Source organism: Perca fluviatilis, chromosome 14 (genome assembly GCF_010015445.1).
Source record: "Perca fluviatilis chromosome 14, GENO_Pfluv_1.0, whole genome shotgun sequence".
In the NCBI taxonomy this organism is placed as follows: domain Eukaryota; kingdom Metazoa; phylum Chordata; class Actinopteri; order Perciformes; family Percidae; genus Perca; species Perca fluviatilis.
Genome location: NC_053125.1, coordinates 17,113,496 through 17,135,399, shown reverse-complemented (window position 1 = coordinate 17,135,399; position 21,904 = coordinate 17,113,496). Strand labels below are relative to the sequence as shown.

At 42.1% G+C, this 21,904-nt stretch overlaps 1 protein-coding gene across 6 annotated transcripts in view; it reads left to right on the top strand.

Annotated features, from left to right (window-relative positions):
• pcdh7b (protocadherin 7b) overlaps nt 1-15,693 on the top strand; it is a 105,826-nt gene extending 90,133 nt beyond the window's left edge. For 2 of the 6 annotated variants that reach the window (XM_039822850.1, XM_039822849.1), the window contains exons 3-4: nt 12,923-12,941; nt 14,201-14,338. In XM_039822850.1, coding sequence (XP_039678784.1) covers nt 12,923-12,939 — 17 coding nt within the window. In that variant the 3' untranslated portion in view covers nt 12,940-12,941; nt 14,201-14,338. Of the gene's footprint in view, nt 1-12,922; nt 12,942-14,200 lie in introns of all 6 variants that reach the window. The other 4 variants (XM_039822847.1, XM_039822846.1, XM_039822848.1 and 1 more) reach the window with 3 other exon arrangements.
• The last annotated feature ends 6,211 nt before the right edge of the window (nt 15,694-21,904 follow it).

The following is a 21,904-nucleotide window of genomic DNA, read 5'->3' as shown; positions in this document are numbered from 1 at the left end:
CAATTTACATGTAGCACCCATATTGTTGTAAAGGCGTTCATTTTTAACCTGTCACTAGATACCGGGGCAGCTTCAAAATCCTTTTCCTATCAAAATTTAGAGAAAATATTTAATCTGCCTCATGGGGCATAATTCATGTTTGAATGTGGTTTTCTGTACGTACAGGCAGGAGAGCTAGTAAACAGTGATGTTGGTGTGCGTCCACGCATGTGAGTCAGTGCACCTGGGAGATGGCACGCAGACAGCAGACAGTAGCAAAGGCCCTTGAGGGATACCACTGTTTATGAACCATGGACCTTGTCTGCATCCCTCACAAATAAGCCATACTGCATTCAGAGAGTAAGGGAGAGATAGGCTTCAAGAACTTCATCATTGTTACGTGTGAGTGTCTGTAAGACGGGGCTGTCGAGACAGCTTGATATCATAAAAATTTGATGCAGAAAATATCCTGTCTGCGCTGCATTTTTAATGGAGACCACGCAGATGCAGGAATTACCATCTAAGCGCTCCTGCTAGCCCCCCAGAACGGCGTCATGCACAGCACATAAACAACTTTGCACCTCCAGGTCGAACTTAGTTCGTGCCTGGGTCTGCTTCAGGTATTTCAATCATTCGCCGAAAAGTTTGTCTCTTAAAACACTGTTTTCGAGCACCGACAGCTCACAGGACGCATCACGGAATACACAGACACTCCATCACCGGTCAGACTATATTGCGCTCTGGTGTATATTTTTCAGTTCTCTACTCTCAGGTTGGAAAATGAGTCTGGCCTTTGTGGCTTTATTGGCCTAATCTGCAGTCCGGCCCACACTTCTCCCACTGGTGATTGATATTTGGAGACATCGGTGGGACAAAAACACTTTGAGTTCTGACGCTCATGAAAGACCCATCAGCTCTGCCGTCGATCAATGTAAACATTTCCCACAACCCAGAAGCATCAGAATCAAGGAGGGGGGAGGAGAGAGGCAGACGGAGGAAAGAGGAAAAATCAATTGGTCGAGATCTTTGCTAAAAAGGGGGTGGGTAGAGAGGGTAGAAGTGGGGTAAAATAGGCCTGTCAAGCTGGGTGAATAATCTTGTGAAGCAGTGCTTCAAAGGCAAAGGAGAAAATGCATGGTGAAGTTATGTTACGTACTCCGTGCCATCTAATGTCAAATTAATTTGAGTACCATATGAGACAGAATGAAACAGAATGATGAGGCAAACATGGGGCTTTTGAACTCTTCAAGTATTCATTTACCATCTCCAAGTGTCTCTTTAAGGTGCGATCAGTAATATTTGCATCAAATATCAGTAGGGGTTCCCAAGTACTGCTGATCAATGCCAGGTTAGTGCTGCGTGAAAACCTTTGGCTGCAGATAATTAAAGCTTTTCGAACCGGCTCTGTGTATGAACTGGAGCTGATCTCTACATCCAGACCATGACCAAATGCCCTTTGAATCATCAACTGTTTTTTACCCCAAGCGTAAATTAAAAAAAACTATAAAGTAGGTCATGTTGGCCTCGCTAACAAGCTAACAGCTAATGCTTGCTGTTGATCATCCGCTCGCAACATCACATTTGCCAACATGTGTATAAGGCTGGGGTTACCGCTATAGCTTCAATATTGTAATACCACCTCATCTGAGTCAGTGTGTGCTCTGTGGAGACAAGTAGATACACTAGAATCGTTCAGACATAAAACTTTGTCTTGTCCCTGAAGTATTGAAATATGAGCTTTCAAGTTCTAAATTCCTTAAGAAATTGCTCATAAAAGGGGAAATACAAATTTTCCAATGTTGTTGTAGTTTCCTACAGATTCCACTAGATTCAATAAAGAGTCCTATTTTACTGAAATGTGCCTTTAAGGTCTGTTTAACAAAAACTGAGTGACCCATTGTTCTGTCAAAACGGACACAATGTACAGAATGTCAAGATTGGACCAGAAATAGTGCATTTATATGAGCGAAATGCTTAATGGCAGGGCCTCTCTGACCACATATGTAATGTGTCTCTCATAGAAACAAAACTATTTCTTCCATACGATGAATTCTTACTCTCTAAGTCTGACCATCCACTCCATTTAGCGGAAAACTGACTTTAACTCTAATACAGTGATGGCATTTATGTCCTATATCCAACTATTTTCAGTCAAGAAAAGAGTGGCTGAGTGTCCATATTCCCTAGTTACTGCCCACCTGTCCAAACCTCATCCACCCACGATATGAATCTCTTTCTCTCTGTCTATCTCCCTCACTCACTCTCGTTATTTTGATAGGGGATCCATTTGGTTTAAATTGACTCATTTTGTCAGTGGGAATTGGAGCAGCAAAGCTGTAGCGGGAGAAACAGGCAAGGCTGCAGCTGCTTTGATCCCTCTGACAGGCAGCGTGAAAAGTGCATTTCATAAAGGATGTTCGTCTCTGATGAGCCCGCCAGAGTGACAAATTGGGCCCCTGGTGCTTTAAATAATACACTGTGTATGGCTCCAGCCATGGCACTGTAGTTCTATATTGCTAAACTGGCCTAAGAAGTTAAGAAGTGTGTGTTGTGGGTTGAAAGAGGGCCATGGTTAGTGACTCAAATCCAGGGCTGGTTTCACTTCCAATCATCTAACTTTCTTGTTCATCCGTGTGATACATGCCAATGTTAATGTGAAACCTGCTTTCAAGTGTCCACTTGCATTCAAATCTATCTTTGGAGCTTCAAGGATAGGAAATGACATGTTGAGTGATGACTGAAAAGAGCCTTGTTGTCTCCCTGTGGCGTTTGTTTGCTGGAAACAGAATCCTGCACTGCTGAATGTTTAAGATGTGGTGTTAGCTGGTGAAGCAAGGCAAGGAGGAGAGGATGGTGAAAATGTTCAGATGGGCTTCTTCTTTACACTGCATAATGTGACACAACATGCAAAACCTCTTAGGGATGGGGAGAGGACACGGCTAGTGCACACGCAGCTCGCATGGCCTTGCGTTGACACGTGCACGCATACAAACACAGAGGTGACAGAAAAATATGTACATATATTACTATGTTCAAAGCAACCAAAAACCTCAAAACACGTGATTGAGACTGTACAGTAAATGTACAGAAAAGGGGCCGGTAGGTACTCCCCACCAAACTCATTTCCCCCTCCTTCTCTCTCTCTCACGGATGCACCCCATAATGGAGGAATCATCAGAGGAAATCTGGAGGTGGCGTGAACCACAGTTGAGTCTCAAGTCAAAGATAGAGAATGAATAAGGAAGGTGACAGCACAGTGCCTCTCTGCAGCAGCAAATCCAATATACTGCTACGGGAGAGAACAAACTGTGGCCTATCTGTGAGATAGTCTATAATCCAGGACACCTTGGCGTTATCGGGCTGTATCGCTCTGAGCTTCTGCCGAAGCAACAGTGGCTGGATAGTGTTTAAGGCACTCCAAAAAAAATCTAAGATCACAATTCTCGCCGAGCTCCCAAGCCACTCCCAGCGGGAACAAGCCCAATACTTGATGAAATCTTGGCATCATGCGGTATGTTTTTGTACATATGACTAGTATGCAAATTGAGGTGATCAAGACTCCCTCACCAGATGTCCGCCATGTAGAATGAGGCCTTCATGCTGTCACAGAAGCCCTTGCTTCCATTTTTGAACACTCAAAACACTGTGGGAGGTTTTTTACACAGCAGAGGCCCCCTGGTCAGACTCAAGGATACATTAAAGAGGTGCCGGAGAACCTATTTGCTGACTGGCACATCCTTTTAGCACTTTCATCGGGGGCTGCACTGTGCAGAGCCATTTGATGCAGTTTGTTTTTAGCCTTCCCACTGGGTGCTCTGAGGGGGGAAATCTCTAAAACGCGTCTGATCACTTGTTTGGTTACCCTCGTCATAACACCATAAAGCTGGGTCTAAGAGTGTTGTCAGTTCCCAATATCTTTATAATTGAGCTTGTGAGTTAAAACTCATCACTGCAGATGGGAAAGAAGACCAAGGCTACGGACAAAAGGGATAAAGGCAGCTTTTATTTAGGGTTGTTTGGCCACTGCAACACGTGCACCATCTTGAATCAAACAACATTATTACCTCTGTCAAAGAGGTTATGTTTTCGGTTTGGTTTGTTTGTCAGCAGGATTACAGAACTCCTAGCCTGATTTTCATGAAATACTGAAAAATTAGTTTTCACTTTGGTTCACATTGCGAGATAGGGCATGGCATTGCGCACGCAGTGTGCCCTTCTATCTGTTCACTGTTGGTCCCATATTGTAAAGGATATTTTAAATTAGTTGTTTATTTGTTGTCAAAATCAAACATGAATGAAAGAAATTTGTAGAGTAAACAGACTGATCAGCTCAGTTTCCCTGATAGCCTTGAGGTAGAACATAAAAATCCATCATGTTTTGTGAACCTGCTGAAACACAGAAAAAGAATCCCGATGGAAAACACAAGGCCCGGGACAATTTGCCTTTTCTGCCCTGGAGTGGAATTCACTGTGCCTGTTTATGAGCCTACATGCCGAAAAACAGGGAGCCTGTCCCTTGAGGTCAGCATAATTACCCCCCCACCACATTTCCACCACTAGCTTAGCTTTCCATTAAGGTCATGACTCACCATGCCCTGCTCGCTCTGGCCGAGAATGCGCTAGCTGCTGAGAGCTAATTGCTACACTCAGGATCACAAGCATGTTTGATAGTGGGTGTTATTTGGCTGACTCACAAGCTAACTAGCTATCCCGCCACTGCTAACTACTTATCACAAGCGGAACCTTTGTTTTCAGGCTTCAGGTGCTGAGAGAGTACATTTTCTATGGAAGGACAGACTCTTATTTTGTCATATTTTCTTTTATTGCAAATAAAGAAATAAAGAGTTGGTGGCACTTTTTATCTCTGAAATGAAAGTTATGAAACGCATGAATACAACATTATTTGTGATATTTAGGCCATGCTAATTTTGAGACACATAATGATATTCTGATGCAAATTAACTGATAGTGTTATGAGTGTCTTTGCCAAGTGGTATTATACTTCTTGATAAAGCTTCATATTTCATATGCTGCTTAGGGCAGAACATGAAGAATGTTCTGTGCGGTCACCATTTATTTGAACCATATAAGAGAAAAATCCCACCATCATATTCTTTAAACTACCCATGGGCATCTTCAAAACTGTACCCCTCAGACAATTCTTACCTCTCTAGACCTACAGTATGACTAAGCAATATTTAGATGGTTTCTCTTATTAGTACAATCGGTAAAAAGCACAAATCACAGACGTTTTTTTCCTCTTTTTTATTTTAGGGGAGGATTTAATCGAAATTGTATTTTGACAAATAACCATTTAATGGTGTAAAACAGGCTATTGTGTGAATGTGCCTGTGAGTGTGCGATAAGAGTAACAGTGGAGGGGAAGCAATGGCACTTCTTTTTCGAAAGACTGGAGGGAGAGGGAGAGAGAGAGAGAGAGATGGGGAGAGATGGTGTGTATGTGTGAGAAATAATTTATTGGAATAATAAACAATAAAAAAAACAAAAAATGTTAACTGATTTAACCCCTCACTCACACACTCACAGTAGCTTAGTAAGCCCTACCATTTTCTACACACCTACCACTCCCACATCCCTTTGCTGTTTTTCTCTTATCAAATAATACTGTGTGCTTGTCTTCTTGTCTGTGCCTGGGAAAGCTGAGCACACACACACCCACACCCACACACTACTATAAGGTTTGCTACAACCCGCACAGTGTCTGCGTGGTGTGAAAATGAGCTGAGAATGTCATACTGTTTTATTGGTTGCTAGCAGTGTTGAATGTATGCACCATAGCAGAGGGGCTAATGCTAATCCTAACGGGTCTTCCACAGTATTCTGTATAAACTCAGAGTGCCATGCTAAAGAAAACAGCACATAGAAGGGAAGGGTGACACGGTTTGTTATTTTATACTGTAATTGGATGTTTTTTTTTTATAGCATCAATTCATCACATATACAAATATATGAGTTGTAGGAAAGCCTGATGCGAAAATACCCTTGTTTATAAAGATGTGTGTGGATTTCAAAGCATATCTTGGAGGTATTTTTGAGTTGCTTCAGTAGTTTTGTGTGTCTGGCAGGAAGCCAGCACCATCACTCTTATTAGCAGAGTGGATGAGTCACTCTGCTTTTCTCCTCTCCACATCATGCTGTTGTTGTTCCACTTATAGATAAGGTTAGGGGTCAGCAGTGATCTCAGGACACGGCCTCTGGTGTCTGCATTCATGCATGTGTAACTGAGATAGAGAAAATATGCTTCCAGTGAACACGGCGACCACCTGCTGGACGAAAAGCTTCGCCCTGTACATGCGTGCGAGCGCCCATACGCATGCAAGATGAACGAGGGAGCATGACATGCGGGGACACTTTGTTTATGGGCTCTTTGGCTTGAGTGCTGACTGCTCAAATGGGCAGAGAGAGGTTGAGACCCGGAGAGAGAGGATGTGTGCAGAGGGGAGGGAGAGCGCAAGCCGCATTTGATAATTGGCTGAGAGATCGTCACCAGAATGAAATTATGCTAGTTAATCTCTCCTCAATTAATTACATCAGGAGCAGGCCGCAGTACATTAATTATTCCAGAAAGAGTATTGACCCTGCTGGAAGAGGAAGAAACAGCCATATCATACCTACAATGCCTACCTGCAGTGTTATCGTAATGCTAGTTAGGGTAGAGACAGCAGTTAAAAAAGGAAGAATGAAAAGGATCTGATGTCATCATCTAGCTACATATAGCCTAGAAAAGGTCTCCTATAAGTACTGGATGGCCTCATGTGGGTTTTTTTTATGCTGAGTCTTGGTTCCACTCAGAGGTTGGGCATCTGGAAAAGCGAGGCAAAAGGAGGTGACAGCTCATTACAAAACCTCGATCAGGGCTCTGTATCTTTCCCTCACTCACTCACTCACTCACTCCGTTTTCCTTTGCGTCCATTCTGCACCTCTCGAGGCATGGCAGGGGCTTCCAGATTATTCCCTTAGTTGCCCTTGCCAGGCAGTACATACTTCAAGAAGCTCAGAAGGCAGAGAATAGATCACCTGCTGCCACTTTTAACAACATTCCTCCAGCTGGCCTATAAGCAGCACTGCTAAGCAAAAAGTGGTTACATGAAGAAATGTTGAAAAAGGGGGCAAATGTGGGCTCATGAACACAGTGTTACTGGTACGGAAACATTAAGGATAAATAGTATAGAGTAATTAAAATGGACGGAAAATTCGTCATTTTCTGCTCCTTCAATCAAATTGGCCTCCCGCTTACAAGATCTTAACTGAACTATTAGGGGTTATATGTTTGGGGTTGGGGTTTTATCACTATGCCACTGAAGAAATCTCCACTGCTGACATTAATGCAATCAATTAATGTCGTCGCTCGGGGTGCATGCCGTGACTTGCGTTTTCAAAAGGTCGTTGCTCCCCAGGACTCCCCCCTTTTGTTCTCATTTCCGCTGTCCCACTGCACATCTTTCTCTCCTCCATCCCTCCTTAATTGTCTGGCAAACATCTCAGCACGAGAAAGACAAATATCGCTTTTTTTCCTGTGGATATTGTTCTGTCTGAATTCGCCGTCACAGCGTTAATAATTTAGCACCTATTCTTTTTCTCGATGCTCTTACATTTCCTCCCTCAACCTTATTTTCTCCTCGTAGGCCTCTTTCTTCTTTTTCTCCATTTCCTTCCTTTCCTTCCCCACAGCCATCTTAAGTTTGGTGTGTGTGTGTGTGTGTGTGTATTCAGCAGCGTAGAGTGTCTATCTGCCTGTCTGTCTTTGATGATGAGGACCTCTCATCAGCGAGGCGACGCCACGGGGGCCGTGCAAAGCGAGACAGCCAAACACAGTGAGACTCGCTCTAACACCGTAATTAGTCGCCAAGTTTTCACCTAATTAAATGGGACCCTATTAGAGGCGAGAATGAGTAGAAAGGGAGAAACAAGAAAGACGACTGCGGAGCAACTGCAGAGAGCTCTCTTTGGTGTTGTGTTTGGTTTAAGTTTCATTCCTATCTCTATCGTCTCTCTCCTTTTTTTCCTCCTGTTTTGTCATTAAGGCCTGCTTATTTTCAACAGCTGGTTTTTCAGGATAAATATTTCATTTTCCCTCCCTCAGCCCGCACAGAGTAATCTGGATGACACTCGGCGATGTACACTGTCATCTCCGCGCTGATTGCTCCGCCGTGTGAAATAGATCTGTCCGTACAGGGAGGCCTTTGATGATGGGTGTGAGGCAATCACAAGCCCATTTCCAAGCCAGACTCACTGTTCTCACACAGGCGCCCTCTCGTGCCTCGGTGCCAAAGCCCTGAAAACTCTCTTTTTCCCTGTCTTAATCGAGAAGATGTTCAATTTGGCTTTGAATTGGAACCATGTGGATGCGTGTAAATGACATTTAGAAGGTTAAAGTGTTTCTTTTAGTTTTCTTAATGCAGGGAATGTGATGGAAGTATATGAGATTGAGTTAATGGAGTGGTGAGCGGTGCTTGGCATCTACCGGTACACAGGACTTCATTGTTGGAGAGATAATTTGAAACCTTAAACAGGCTAAATCAAGGTCGTCGGATTGATACGTTAAGCATGTGTGAGAGCACGCTACCAGGGTTTATTTACAGCACAGAGCATCTTCTGTTATCAAAGTTCCCTTCATCATCACTCCTTCTAACCCCCCGCCCATGCTCCTCTCCTGCCCTCTCCTTCCTTCCCCTCCTGCCTTTGCTAATGTCCTCAATTCTTTCTCCTCTCCTCCTGTCTCCCCTACTCTCCTCTCCTCTCCACTGCTCTCTTTGGCAGTGTGTTTGGCCTGTGACGGCCCAGAGGCAGCCATGCTGTCTTCTCCACTCAATCTGCTGTTTCCCTTCTCCTAGGCCCTGACCCTGCTATACTCGGCACACACACTCTCCCTCCTTGTCCCGCCCTCCTTTATTCTCTTTCTATCCCTCCCTCTTTACATCATTCATGTCTTTGTCCTCCCCCACATGCCCTCCTCCTCCCTTTCTGCTCTGACCCCTATCTGCTGTCCAGCCAACTGCAATGTCTGTCAAAGACACAGCGTAGACACAAAAATGCACGCAGGCACATCACCTCAGTTTTGTCTCCTATTCCCTCTCAGTCTCTTTTTTTCTTCATCTGCATCATCTTCTCCCCTCCTCTCAATGTCTCAGCTGTTTGGGTTGAATCTGCCGGCCGGAAAAAAGAGTTCAAAAGGTCACGGAGCTTCAGTGTGTAGCAGCGATTCATAGCGAAATATAGGGAGAGAAAAGAGAGGAAGTAGCGATGGCGCAGGGGAAGACGCATCTCAGAAGAAAAAGCGCTGGTGACGTAGATGAATGCGGACTGGCAAGTGGACTTGTTGACATGCAGTGAAAACTCAGTGTACAGTACTGTAATGGCAAAAATTACACATAAGCATAATTCCTTGTATTTTTATGTTTTATTTCTACTTTAATTCTCTCACAAATGCTGAAAGAGTTTCTCATTCCCACATGCAGATTTTGATTCTAACTTTGTGAGACGTCCAGTCTGGAACATAATGTGAGCACGGTTTGTCTGAACAGATAGGGGCTACAAGGTCGCCCTAAAACTCTCTAGTTTTCCCATGCCAGTTAAGATGTAACTGGGGGGTGAAAGTCGTACCGGGAGGAGGAGGCGAAATGGCTCCAAGATGTCTCTTGTATTTCTCTGATTGTCTTCATGTGTATCAGTTTGCATGTAAAAATTGTAGCGTCATAATAATCTAAGTGCGTGTGTGCTGTCACTCTGAAGATGCATAAAAGTCTGGTGTTCTGTTCACTCATTTGAGAAACTGACTCCACACTGGGCTGCGGCCTTTTGTGAAATCATGTTGATCCTATTTGCAAAAATATATCTTTTTTAATAAAATACAAAAACCCAACTTGGTGTTTAGTCTCAGTCTGTCTTATTTGTTTCAATTTACTAAACTCTGAAATTCCCCCCCCTGCTGCAAAGGAAACTTCCATAACAGTACTATGACACAAACAAACACACTAAACCGTAATTGCCCAGAAATGCTCACGCAACAGACATTATTGTGCATATGGCCAGAAGCGATGACAGTCTAACCCTCCATATTTTTCTACCACTGCAACATCTTAGCGAGCGCTAAAGACACCGCATCAAATTGCTACTGTACCCCGGCAGTGGAAGTTCTTTGAAATATCCCACAGTGTAAGCTAGTCAGCTGATAGGGTGGCTGACTAAAGCCAGCCAAGAAAAGCCGCAGCTCAACCAGTGCTGCCACTGGCCCAGTTCCAGCCTGCTTTCTTGCACAAACGAAGCAAGTCTTCAGTATAGACACAGTATGAGCCACAAATATCTCGGAGCACTGCTCTACAGTGCAGTCTCACTCTCGCTGGGTAATCATCACTTCAGCAGCGTACGACTTTTGTCCATATGGAATTACATTGCAGGGAAAGCTGCAGCTCTCTCCGTTGTGCCCATTGCCCCTCTCACTCATGTGTCAATCACTCCCTGATCCACCCTCGCCACCTCTCCCTCGCTCTCCCGGAAGCCTCTTTAAATGTAAAAAAAACGGCTAATGGCTTGCGTTGTGGGCCATTATGAGCATTGGCTGAAAGCTCTTCTCTTCCAGCGACGGAGATAGCCCTGCCTGTGGCACCGTACTCTGGCTCTGGATCCCTAAACAACGAGGCCCGAGCCCCCCACTGGGACGTAACCTGGTATGGACGGCCTCCTTGTTCGGCTCTCAGTGTTTCAGGGAGGCTTTTTAACACAGCCGAGTGACCCACTTGTATTGTGTTATGTTATGGTTCATAGTGTGGGCTTGCAGGACGTTTGTGAATATGTCACAAAAGCACGCTACAGTGCTGGTGTGCTCTAAGGGCTTTTCTTTGAAGATATTTTCCACGTCCTGATTTCTGAATTGGGTCTTAAAAGGGCCTATGGATATGTTTGGAAGCAACGTTGCGAGTCTTCTCCATGGAAATACTTGAAACAATTACAATAGCTTTTATTATCAGCCATATTGTAATGCATTTGCTTTGATTCTGCCGTCTGACATTCTTGGATTTAACATAAAGTTTGAATCAAATAAGCCAGCCAGGGTTTATAAGGAAATGTAAAGAGTGACTTTTCTTTCTATTCTTGTTAAATAAATAATAATCAGATGGATGTTGCGTGGACATTAGAATTAATTTAGCATTACCTACAGCTATTCCTTAGCCAACCGGTTAAATTACTAGCCCAGGCTGAAGCCGACTCTAACATACTTGTTTGTCCAAAGCTAAAAGACAGATGGATTTAAGTGGTTTTAAAGGTCCTACATTATGCTTATTTTCAGGTTCATACTTGTATTTTGGGTTTCTACTAGAAAATGTTAACATGCTTTTATGTAAAAAAAACCCATTATTTTTCCAATACTGTCCATCTGAATTTACCTGTATTCATCCTCTTTTTGAAATGGTCGGTTTTAGTGCCTGTCTCTTTAAGCTCCCCCTCCCGAAAAAGCCCAGTCTGCTGTGATTGGTCAGCGTTTCTGGGCATCTGCGCTCTCGGCGTCTCTGCACAGTCAATGCAGCCATGGAATGACTGTAACGGCACTGTAGCAGCACTTTCTACCTAAATGTATATATACATTAAAGTTGTGACATTACAACTTCATGGAAGTCCTGACGGCACATTTAAAGGCACAGTTTCTGAATACAGGCTTTATGCATTTTTCTGTGGATTTTGCACTATTTATATAGCACCTAGACCTGCTTTATCATAAAAAAAATCTGAAAATCTCACTTTTTACAATATGGGATCTTTAAAGTACTCAAATTGATGGCCCAACCTCAGAGGGAGGTGACACTTGTGAAGACAGAAAAAAATACAGCATATTTTTCTTTGACATAGCAGCCCAGTTCATTAGCTCAGTGGGAAACGTCTATATTTTTAGCAAGCCTGCAGAGTCAATGGACCATGGCTGGGAAATAATCAGTCTCCTTTCAGCGCAGTCAACACACAGAGTGCCGGCTGACTACCACAGCAGCTCACCGTGCACGGCGGTGGCAGAGACGTGATGCCGAAAGGTGGCTGCTTACCAACAAGAGCCGGAGGAAGCAAGAAATCTTCCCTGCTGATTTTTTTTTTCACCAGTGTGTCTGAATGCGACTGGGGTGAGGAGGCAATTGGATGGGCATTCAGGAGCAGTGCACCACAGGCCCTGTGAGAGCCGCCGCGCATTGTGGGTAGCCTGATGGCTCAATCGTAGGTGTAAATGAGCAAGACAATCAGTACCTGGTATCCGCTTGTCTCTTTGATGGCTGTGTTTGTCAAGCTGAGACGAAGGAAAGGAGGGAGAGGGGGACATGATCCATTGCCACTTTTATCATTTTCACTACATTTTCAGCAGGCATGTTAACTATTTGTGATTGCCATTGCATCCCTCTATTTTCCTGCTTTTCCTCTCATTTATTTAGCTTTTTAACATTTCATTAAACAGAACTACTCAGTTGTTTGGGTGCACTAATGACAAAAAGTTATTTGATTTTTCTATCAACTGGCAGTCGCTCCCTGAGGCTTTGGCTATATATTGACTGGCAATCGTTACAAAAGGTAATTTGTGACATGAAAATGGATTCTAATAGGCTTTTAGTAGGAATAGAATTTCTGGCAGCACAGGAATGGCACTCTCAAAGTAATATTGAATGTTTTGCTGAAAGGCATTCATATTGAAAGTGATACATTTGTTGATTAAACACTCCAACCAGTAGGACTACATTCTGTTATCCCTATCTCCTCTTTTCTTTGCTGTTTGTCTTGGCTACATTGTGTCCTAAGCCATATGTTTGATCTGCATATCACTATTTTGGTGCTGTTGTCTTTTAGTTACAGTTTTCAATGTTGCTCAAGGTTTCTCATACAATATATATTTTATTGCATAAGTGCAAAACATAAAGAGTGATTTCTGTTCTATTTTGTTCTTTTACAGGAGAAAACGAGCATTAAAAGTAAGCCATGGTCCAAACTCTTTTGATTTTCTTTTAACATGGGCAAAGGCATGCTTGGCTTGGTTTGCATTCACCCTCGCTTTTGCTTGATTTTGGTTTTCCATACTTTGCATCAGATCATGAAATAAATTACATCTAACAATGCATCTCTATAACATTGGCACTCTTATTAACTCTGTGTAAGGTCTCAGCATTTGGTCAGGGCTGTGGAGTAGACTCCTTCCTTCCTTCCTTCCTTCCTTCCTTCCTTCCCTCCTTACAGTTTTTGTCTTATATCGAGCTACTCAGCTTTGGTTTGCTGTTTTTGGGATAACTATATTTCACGTATTGCACTGTCTGACAGTAGTCATTGACAGTAGGGTATCTGTCAAACCTGTTGTCCTGGTGTAGCATTGTAAGCACATAATTTGCTTTCCACAATAATACAGTAGACGTACTTAATCTGAGGCAGGCTCCCAGTTAGGTAATTGGTTAAGACCCCTATTAGTGGAATTTAAGAGGATATCAGGGTGCTTTAGCCACACAAAGCTATTAAGCTACTTAGATCAGAATGTGATTGCCTTCTGTCAATCACCAGATAGGCTGTTGTTGGTGCTCCCATCTCATAAACATACTCACCCACACATACATTACAAACACGCACACACGCACACACACGCACAGTAGGCCTAATTGTACTTACTAATCTTAAATTGTAGATCAGGGCAAACTGAAAAACACAAACTGACCTCCTTCCCTTCTCACTCCATCACTGGCCTCCCACTCCTCCCTTCCCCTCTCAGCACAAACACGTTTTGAAGCATGACATTATTTAAACTCTGATTCACGCCACTGTTTTTTAGTTTGAGGCTGTTGTGGTAGTCAGTGCAGTCTTCTTTTCATTGTTGTTTTTCGTTTCTGTCATGTGGTATGGGTTCTGCATGAAAACAAATGCAATTTTATCCGTACGAGCTCAATTCTCTTCACGAGTGATAAAATTCAGAAGTTGCATTAGCTTTGACTATACGTGACAATTTTTTTATTTTTTATTTTTTTACCTTCACCATAAACATTTAGATGCGCTGTTGACCTCATTAGGGAGAAAATACAAATTCTCGCATCTAAGGAAGGAATTCATGATAGCCAAATCATGTGACACATACCACACCAAACACCAAGTGCTAGGAAATGTATTTAGTGTTAGTATATCAATAAATATCCCACTTTTGTGAAACAAACCGCATCATTTACTTTTGTTTCTTTCCTTCTGCTTCCTCTAGACTCCCGGCCCTTGCCTGATGTAGCCATGACTGGCAAGTGCACACGGGAATGCGACGAGTACGGCCACTCGGACTCCTGCTGGATGCCTGTGCGCACGTCGCCTGAGCGACGGCCATCCAAGTCAACCACCACCCCCCAACAACCAAAGCTTTCCACTTTCATGAGCGGCAACGGCAGCAGCGGCAGCAGCAGCGCCGAGCAGCCCGGCAGCCAAGAGATCCTCGCCATGGCCGCCATGGCCAACGGAGACCCCGCCGCCGCTCATATGATGGGCGACCGCAATCGCAACCTGCTCAACAAGAAGATGGCTTCCTCCTCCTCCTCCTACGAGGCCTTCGGCTCGCCTTCCTTCGGCTCGCCAGGAAATGGGGAGGAGGCGCTGGGCCACCCCACCGAGGAGATCCCTCTGGCACCTACTGGGGAGTACAAGCCCACGTCCTGTGGTACTCTGACTCGACGGGAGGTGTACCTGTGAGTGTTAGACGCACCCGCTGTGCCACGACATATGGCATTGAAGTACAACACTAAGCGTAGTTGCTTTCCCACCACCGTTACAGCTCTAGAAGCTTTTTAGCCACCCTTCTTCTGCAAGGTAGGACTACACTTTCTCCAAAGACTTTTACGACAGCTCCTTAATGAAAAATCTGAGTGGATATATTAAAAAAAACTATTTTTAAAGTGCTAATTCCGGCCATGACCTGGAAGAAAGGAGGAGAAGGAAGAACTGTTGAGGGGCATCTATGGGACTTTGGATGAGGTTGTTCTGCTGGCGAGTCGGGCTCTTGGGACATGATCTGCTGCTTGACAGTCACTCTGTACAATAATCAACGCATTTTACATATTCAGTACATGCATGCATTACCCTCCACACACACACACACACACACACACACACACACACACACACACACACACACACACACACGTAGGCCCCATTCTTTAAGATGACACTGTACAAAAGAGACAATTTCTTTTTCTGTTTTTTTTTTTTTCTAGAAACAAAACTGTACATGTGGACTTCAAAGTGTGTCTGGTAATGCCTCTTTTTTATTTCAGAACACTGCTCTGGCCGTGGTGTTCAGTGGCTGCAACAATATATACGTATGGGACTTTGGACATAATGGTCTCTGTCATATTGAGCTGTTTGTGATAAAAGTTGCTCAATAGCAGACCAAAACGTAACCGTTTTCAAATCTTATAAGGACGGGAAGCTTTAAATACTCAGCCCAGAAAACAACACTTGTGTCACTCCTCTCTTGAAATGGACATTTGTTGGACAGACATGGGAGCCAATGGAATTTGCAACAACACCTTGTTTAAGACTACAACACCACTGGTGTGACACACAAATGATGACTTATTCTAACATACCAGTGTGTACGCTCTTCACAAGTGAAAAGTCACTCATTGTACATAGACATTGGACAACAGCAACAACGCTAACAGCTCTCATTCCATTTTGTCTTACTACCTTTCCTCAGTCTCTCGTTCTTTGTCTGGGGGGTGGGGGGGGGAGGAAAAAAAAAAACAAAAAAAAAAAAAAAAAAAAAAAAACAAGGACTAATGGCGGCATTTTCTATAAGTTGAAAGCATGCATGTACATGGTCGTGCATATTCGCATCACCACAGTGGGATGCTACCGTTTGTATCAAGTTGTAATACTTGCCCTGTTTTTGGCAAATCACATATGCAGACACACAGAAGCAGATCCATATAACTGAGGCCAGTGGCGCTGCTGGACTGTAAATCCTGGGTAAGCACAGTGTGTGGCATGCCGAGATTAAAATTATGGAGGTGCAGTTGAAATTGTATGTGCGTATGGGCCCGATATGCAGTATATAGTGTGTGTGTGTGTATAGGCTATATTTAGTGTATACTTTAGATGTACACCGATAATAGGCTTAGGAGGGCATAAACATGGCCAAACTGATCCTAAAACAGCTGCAAGGACAGCTTTTTGCTGTTATTTCTTTCTTGTTGTGTGATAGACTGAGCAATAAATATAATATACACGTGACCAACAAGCATCAACTTCTTTTTCACTTTTCAAGCCTTCGAGGTGACATTAACCCACACATGGCTGTCCAAAAGTCCTGTTTTAGCATTAGTAGATGTTGCTTTCCATAAGCACATGGTGATGGCATCTTTAAGCACGAATGTAAGAATCAGCTCAATGGAGAACAATCAAAAGAAAAAGTATGTACGCGCAGATACCAGGACGGTTTTGGATTTACAGGCTGAGAAAAACGGTGTCAAAGTGAAACCAAAGCTTCGCAAACAGAATGAAGCATTCCCCCATTACACACAAAAATAGCTTTTTTTGTGGAGAACCTTGCTTAAAGCAGGCATCACATGAAGGAATGAGAGAAGAATGTGACGTCTCAACTAAACATCAAACACATCCTCAGAGCTGACGCTTAATTACCACTCACACACATGACAATGTTGAGATGTTGTGCCTCCCTGTCACAGTGATGTTTCGTTTTCGCAACTACAGAGGCGCAAAATCTCAAGCAAAAGAATATCAGATGCAATGGAACTTTTTTGTATGTTAGCAAAACCCCTTTGGTTTGACCGGAGTTGCTTTTTTCTGCATTCTGGCAATCTATAGTCTGTAAGTACTACTCGTTGTTCGAAAGAAAGTGCTCCTATACTTATCAACTGTATACATAAATATTTACTTTTTACTGCACGTTTAATGGGAACTTACTTCACTTACTGAGAAGGAAAAGGAAAAAAAATGTAAAACAAAATGTACAAAAAAAGTTTTCCCTGTAAACATTGAAATCCACCTTGTTGCTTGCTTTTGTTATACCTAAAGAAACATGTAGTACAACTTAGTACGTCAGTTAAGACCATACCGTTGATCTTTTTTTCATTTTTATTTGTCATAATTGATCAAATTTCATCAATGTCTCTCATATCACCACACAAACCCAAATATTTCATATGTTTCATTTATGTCAACTTTATACCATGAGATTTGCAATTTTGTATCTTCATCTTGTATTTTACTTTGTAATACCATTTGTTGAACAGTCAAAAACATGGACAATGTACTACATTTTACTTTTTTTCTTTATCTGGTGCCACTTTGTATATTTAGAGTGCTTCTGAAAAAAACAAAGAAAACATAAAAAAAAAAAGAAATACTAGAGTGAATGCAAATATGCAATTGTGCCTTTTTATACCAACTGGTATGATTAAATGTTGGTTTGGAATGGTGCAGCAACAATAACGTTGACATGCTTACTAAATTAGATGGGGTGGCATTTAAGAATGGACTGAAAGACATTTGCATATCTTAGATGAAATCCCATGATGTCAAAGGCTTCTCGAGGACAACTGGTCAAATGTCAGTGTAGTGAGCCTGTAGGTCTAATACCCGAATGGCTATTGTTCGCCGGGTTTAATTATCTTGTTGAAATATCCATTCCTAGCATAGTGCATTACCGAATGAGTACAGGTACATTCAAAAGTTGCTTGTTGGTAGTAATTATAATGATATAATGGATTTTTTTGTCGTGTTCCACTCATGTACATGTATGACATCAGAGGTCAAGTAACCTTCTTTGTGCATGAAACAAGCTCTAGGACTGAATATAGCAGCATAGAAAGATACAGTAGAGGCGGGGAAAAAAGAAAAAAAAAAGTGCTTGGAGACATTTTGACTGCTCAGAGTTGAGGGAGCCTAGAGATAAAAATGCTAATGTGACGGTTTACTACGAGGAGTGGAAGTGGTGGTGGTGGGGGGGGAGCTGCAGGAGGGAGTAGCTGACAGAACACACACCTCAGCATGTGCCGAGCAACACAACACTCATGCCGATTTACAGTATATATATATATATATATATATATATATATATATATATATATATATATATATATATATCAGATATCAGTAGGTGATGAAACCCTGTCCTACAAATAAGTGTGATAGGATGTTTGCTATGATACTGCACAGTGATGCTTTGGATTTCTAGATCAGATGGAAACAAAGACTCTGTAGTGTGAACCTCAAACATAAAGAGAGGACATGAAATAAAACATATCATACATTGGCAACTACCCTGAAAAAAGTGTTCACTTGTTCATTTCTGAACACTGTTTTTTTCTTATATTCACTTAGGTAACTGCTACAGATTTTTTGACAGAAAACATGAAGTAGCTGCTATCAAAATGTTTGTATCTTGCCGCCCCAGAGGTGTGTGTTCAGTCTGTGCTCTCCTTTTTTCCTATAGCCTTCACAGTGTGTAATGAGATTTGTAATATTAACCATTACTATTTGTCCTGCGACTTGGATGTTGATATAGAAATTGAGGAACAAATGTATCATCGTTTAATATGAGTCACTATGCACGCAGCTTAGCTGAACATGGCAAAGTGTATTGAACGCAAGTCCACTTCTATTTATGAGATATTTTACATACTTTAATTTGCTTTTGTACAGGTTTCTGTAAATAAATTGCTTGTCATTTTTGTCTCTGCAGAAATAAAAATATAACATGGTAAAACAAGTCTATTTGGTTTCATTGTTTGTCATTTGGTTTAAAAAATATATTCCTTTACGAGAGCATTTAATTGGTTAACCCATAATACAATAATGCACTTTTTATTCATGTTCTTTTTATTCACTGGTTGTTATTACCACTGATCATACTGGACTCCAACATTAACTGGAGAGTTCCAATAGTCTGAATAAAGGTGCTAATTACAATGTTACACATATGTAAACACTCTATTCCAGCCACTTAAATGCAGCATTAACCTCAGTATGCTAACCAAACTGGGTAATAATGTAGTTTCATTTCAAAATGAAACATATAACATTAAAGTGCTCATATTATGGTCATTTTCAGGTTCATAATTGTATTTAGAGGTTGTACCTGAATAGGTTTATGTGGTTTAATTTTCAAAAAACACTATATTTGTGTTGTAGTGCATATTGCTGCAGCTCCTCTTTTGACCCTGTGTTGAGCTCTCTGTTTCAGCTACAGAGTGAGGCATCTCACTTCTGTTCCATCTTTATTGGGAGTCACATATGCGCAGGAACCAGGTAAGGACTACCAGCCAGTCAGAAGCAAAGTATGAGGGCGTGCCACGCTAGCAGCTAGGCCAGCATTATAATGTGTGTTACAAAGTGACACAATTTTGTCACTGAAGTTTCTTTAAACCAATCACAATTGTCTTGGGTGGTGCTAAGCTCCGCATGGAGCAACAGCGCCTCTGCAAAATAGTCTCGTGAAGGAACTTGTTTGGGTTGAACATGTGTACGTTCAAAAGTTGTTTTAGTCGTGTGAGATAAAACTCTGATTGGACAGATAGTCTAGCTAGCTGTCTGGATTTACCCTGCAGAGATCTGAGGAGCAGTTAACCATAGTCCTCATAAATCGACCGGAGTTTAAAATTCCAACACAAAGAAAGCGGAAGGTGACGACCATCCGGCCGAAATGAAAGACATCCGGCATCTGAACAATCCTGGAAGTGGAACGTCGTGGATAAAGACTACTGCCCACCTAATGAGTGTAAGCCCAAACTCAATTTTAGCTTTGTTTTGGTATCAACCAACTCTAGTGAAAAACCAAGATTTTTTTTTCTAAATTTTTCACAAGCTAGCCGCTGACTTTGTCTGCCATTTTGCTAGGCGGGTGGCATACATTCAGTTTATCAGAGATTTTTCCCAAGAATTAGGCGCTATTGTTCTGTAGTTTTGTAGTACGAGCAACAGTATCACATAATACATGGTGATTGGATCCAATGATGATGTAAACAATATTGATTAGTGCAGCTTTAATGAACTGTGAACTTCAGGAGACTTCCTGTCCACGTTGACTTAAAACGAAAGCTCAAAACAACAAACAAATGGACCTTGTGGTGAGAGTGAATGTAAAAAGGTTTCATTACAAAATGTTTTTTGAGGATTGAATCATCCATGTGTTGTCATGAACAAATAAAAGATAATTTTTATAGTATAAACTGGTGACCAAACCGAATTAAGTCTGTGCATGACATTAATGTGGAATAACACGCTGGCCTTTTCTCCTTCCATGTTAGCTGTATGTGAAAGTATACATACGGTATGCACTTGTTGACATATGTGCATATACTAATATGTTTTTGAGTGTGCTATCATGCCTGTATGTTTGGGTGATGTATGAGGCGATTACAGTCTAGGTGATTAAAGATCCATTCCCCACGCTCTGATAAACAGCATGCCTTATCCTCTACAGCACCCTCAAAGCGCTAATGGCGTCTTAATAGGAAACTACAATGCACTGTATATTACATTTCCAAAGTTCAATAATTTAGAGAAAGTTTTCCTCTCAACTGTCCCAGGAATATTGGAGGATGTACAGTAAGAACACGATTGGAGAAAAACTTTTTTTTTTCACAACGCTGGGAAGTTTTGTTTATGTACAATTTTAAATGAAAATTCTAAAGTGTGACCATTTCTTTTCTCCATGTTTGTCTTCAAAAGACGCCACTTCCCGAGAAATACTGGGTTTGAATCTTGTTGATATGCAAATGGTCTCACACATTTCCTTGTCCTCTCTGAAGCATTTTGAATTGCCTGGCATGAAATAATTAGCGGGTAGTATTCATTTTTCTGTTGGGAGAGGGGCAAATTAAGACAAATTAGAATGAATTTGAATTTAATTAATGTTTAGGCAATGCATACCAATTCATAGATTTTTTTGTATGAATAAAACAGTGACTGAATACTATGAATACCATAAATAAGAATGAGAGCCGTTGTGCAGAAATTACTGGGTGCGTTAATATCTGGAAAGTAGGCGTCAGTCAATAATACAGTTTATGTAAGAATTATTCTTTCTTAAATGGTACATCCATTGTTGGCCTTCATTTACAAAAAAAAATAAATATTAATTTGTTGGTAGTATTTGTGAAACAGGTCTTATCAGGTCAGGTTACCATCAGGTTAAAGTGGTTGTGTAGGTGTGAGCGTGAGCTGATTGTATCGCAACAAAGTGCTAGTTCATACACACCTGATACTTTTTCACAGCCAGCAACTAACACCCTGTGGCAGCTATCAGCAGCAATCATAGCTGACATTGACCTGTTATCCACCGTCTCCATGCAAAGTTGCAAGCAGGCTCCCCCCCATAAAAACAGGTATGACCATGCCATGCACTGACCTCCTCACACAGGTTGAGAATATGAGCCCTAAAAGAAGCATAGGTGAAGTCTCGATAATAATCGGGCATTCACCTGAATCAAAGGTGCATTCTGCAGTGGTGTCCTGTTCCAACCTGTTCTCACTCCCAACTCGTAAAATACAGACGCTTGGTCAGTGGCTCTGAGTGTCAGATACGACTCAAAAAGCACCCTTCAGCGTATGTATGGAACGCACCGGGCAGAGCAGCAGCGCAACTACGGCGCTGTAAGATGACGTAGTATAAAGAGCGACAACGGTAGTGAGTAGTATGAAAGACCGAAATGCCGCGTAAAGAGGTTGGTTGGGGTGGCGGATGGGTCAAACAACACAGGTCTTTCACCCAGGAGACCGAGGTTAATATCCCCGTCTTGTCCCGCGTTTCACAGAAACGTACATTTTATAAACCCACCCACGATCTTTTCCTAAACTTAACTGTCCCGTTCTTGTACCGCGTCAGTACGTCCCGACCCAGAGTGTCAAAAGTTGAGACTTTTAGCGTGAACAACAAACACCAAATGCACATGAC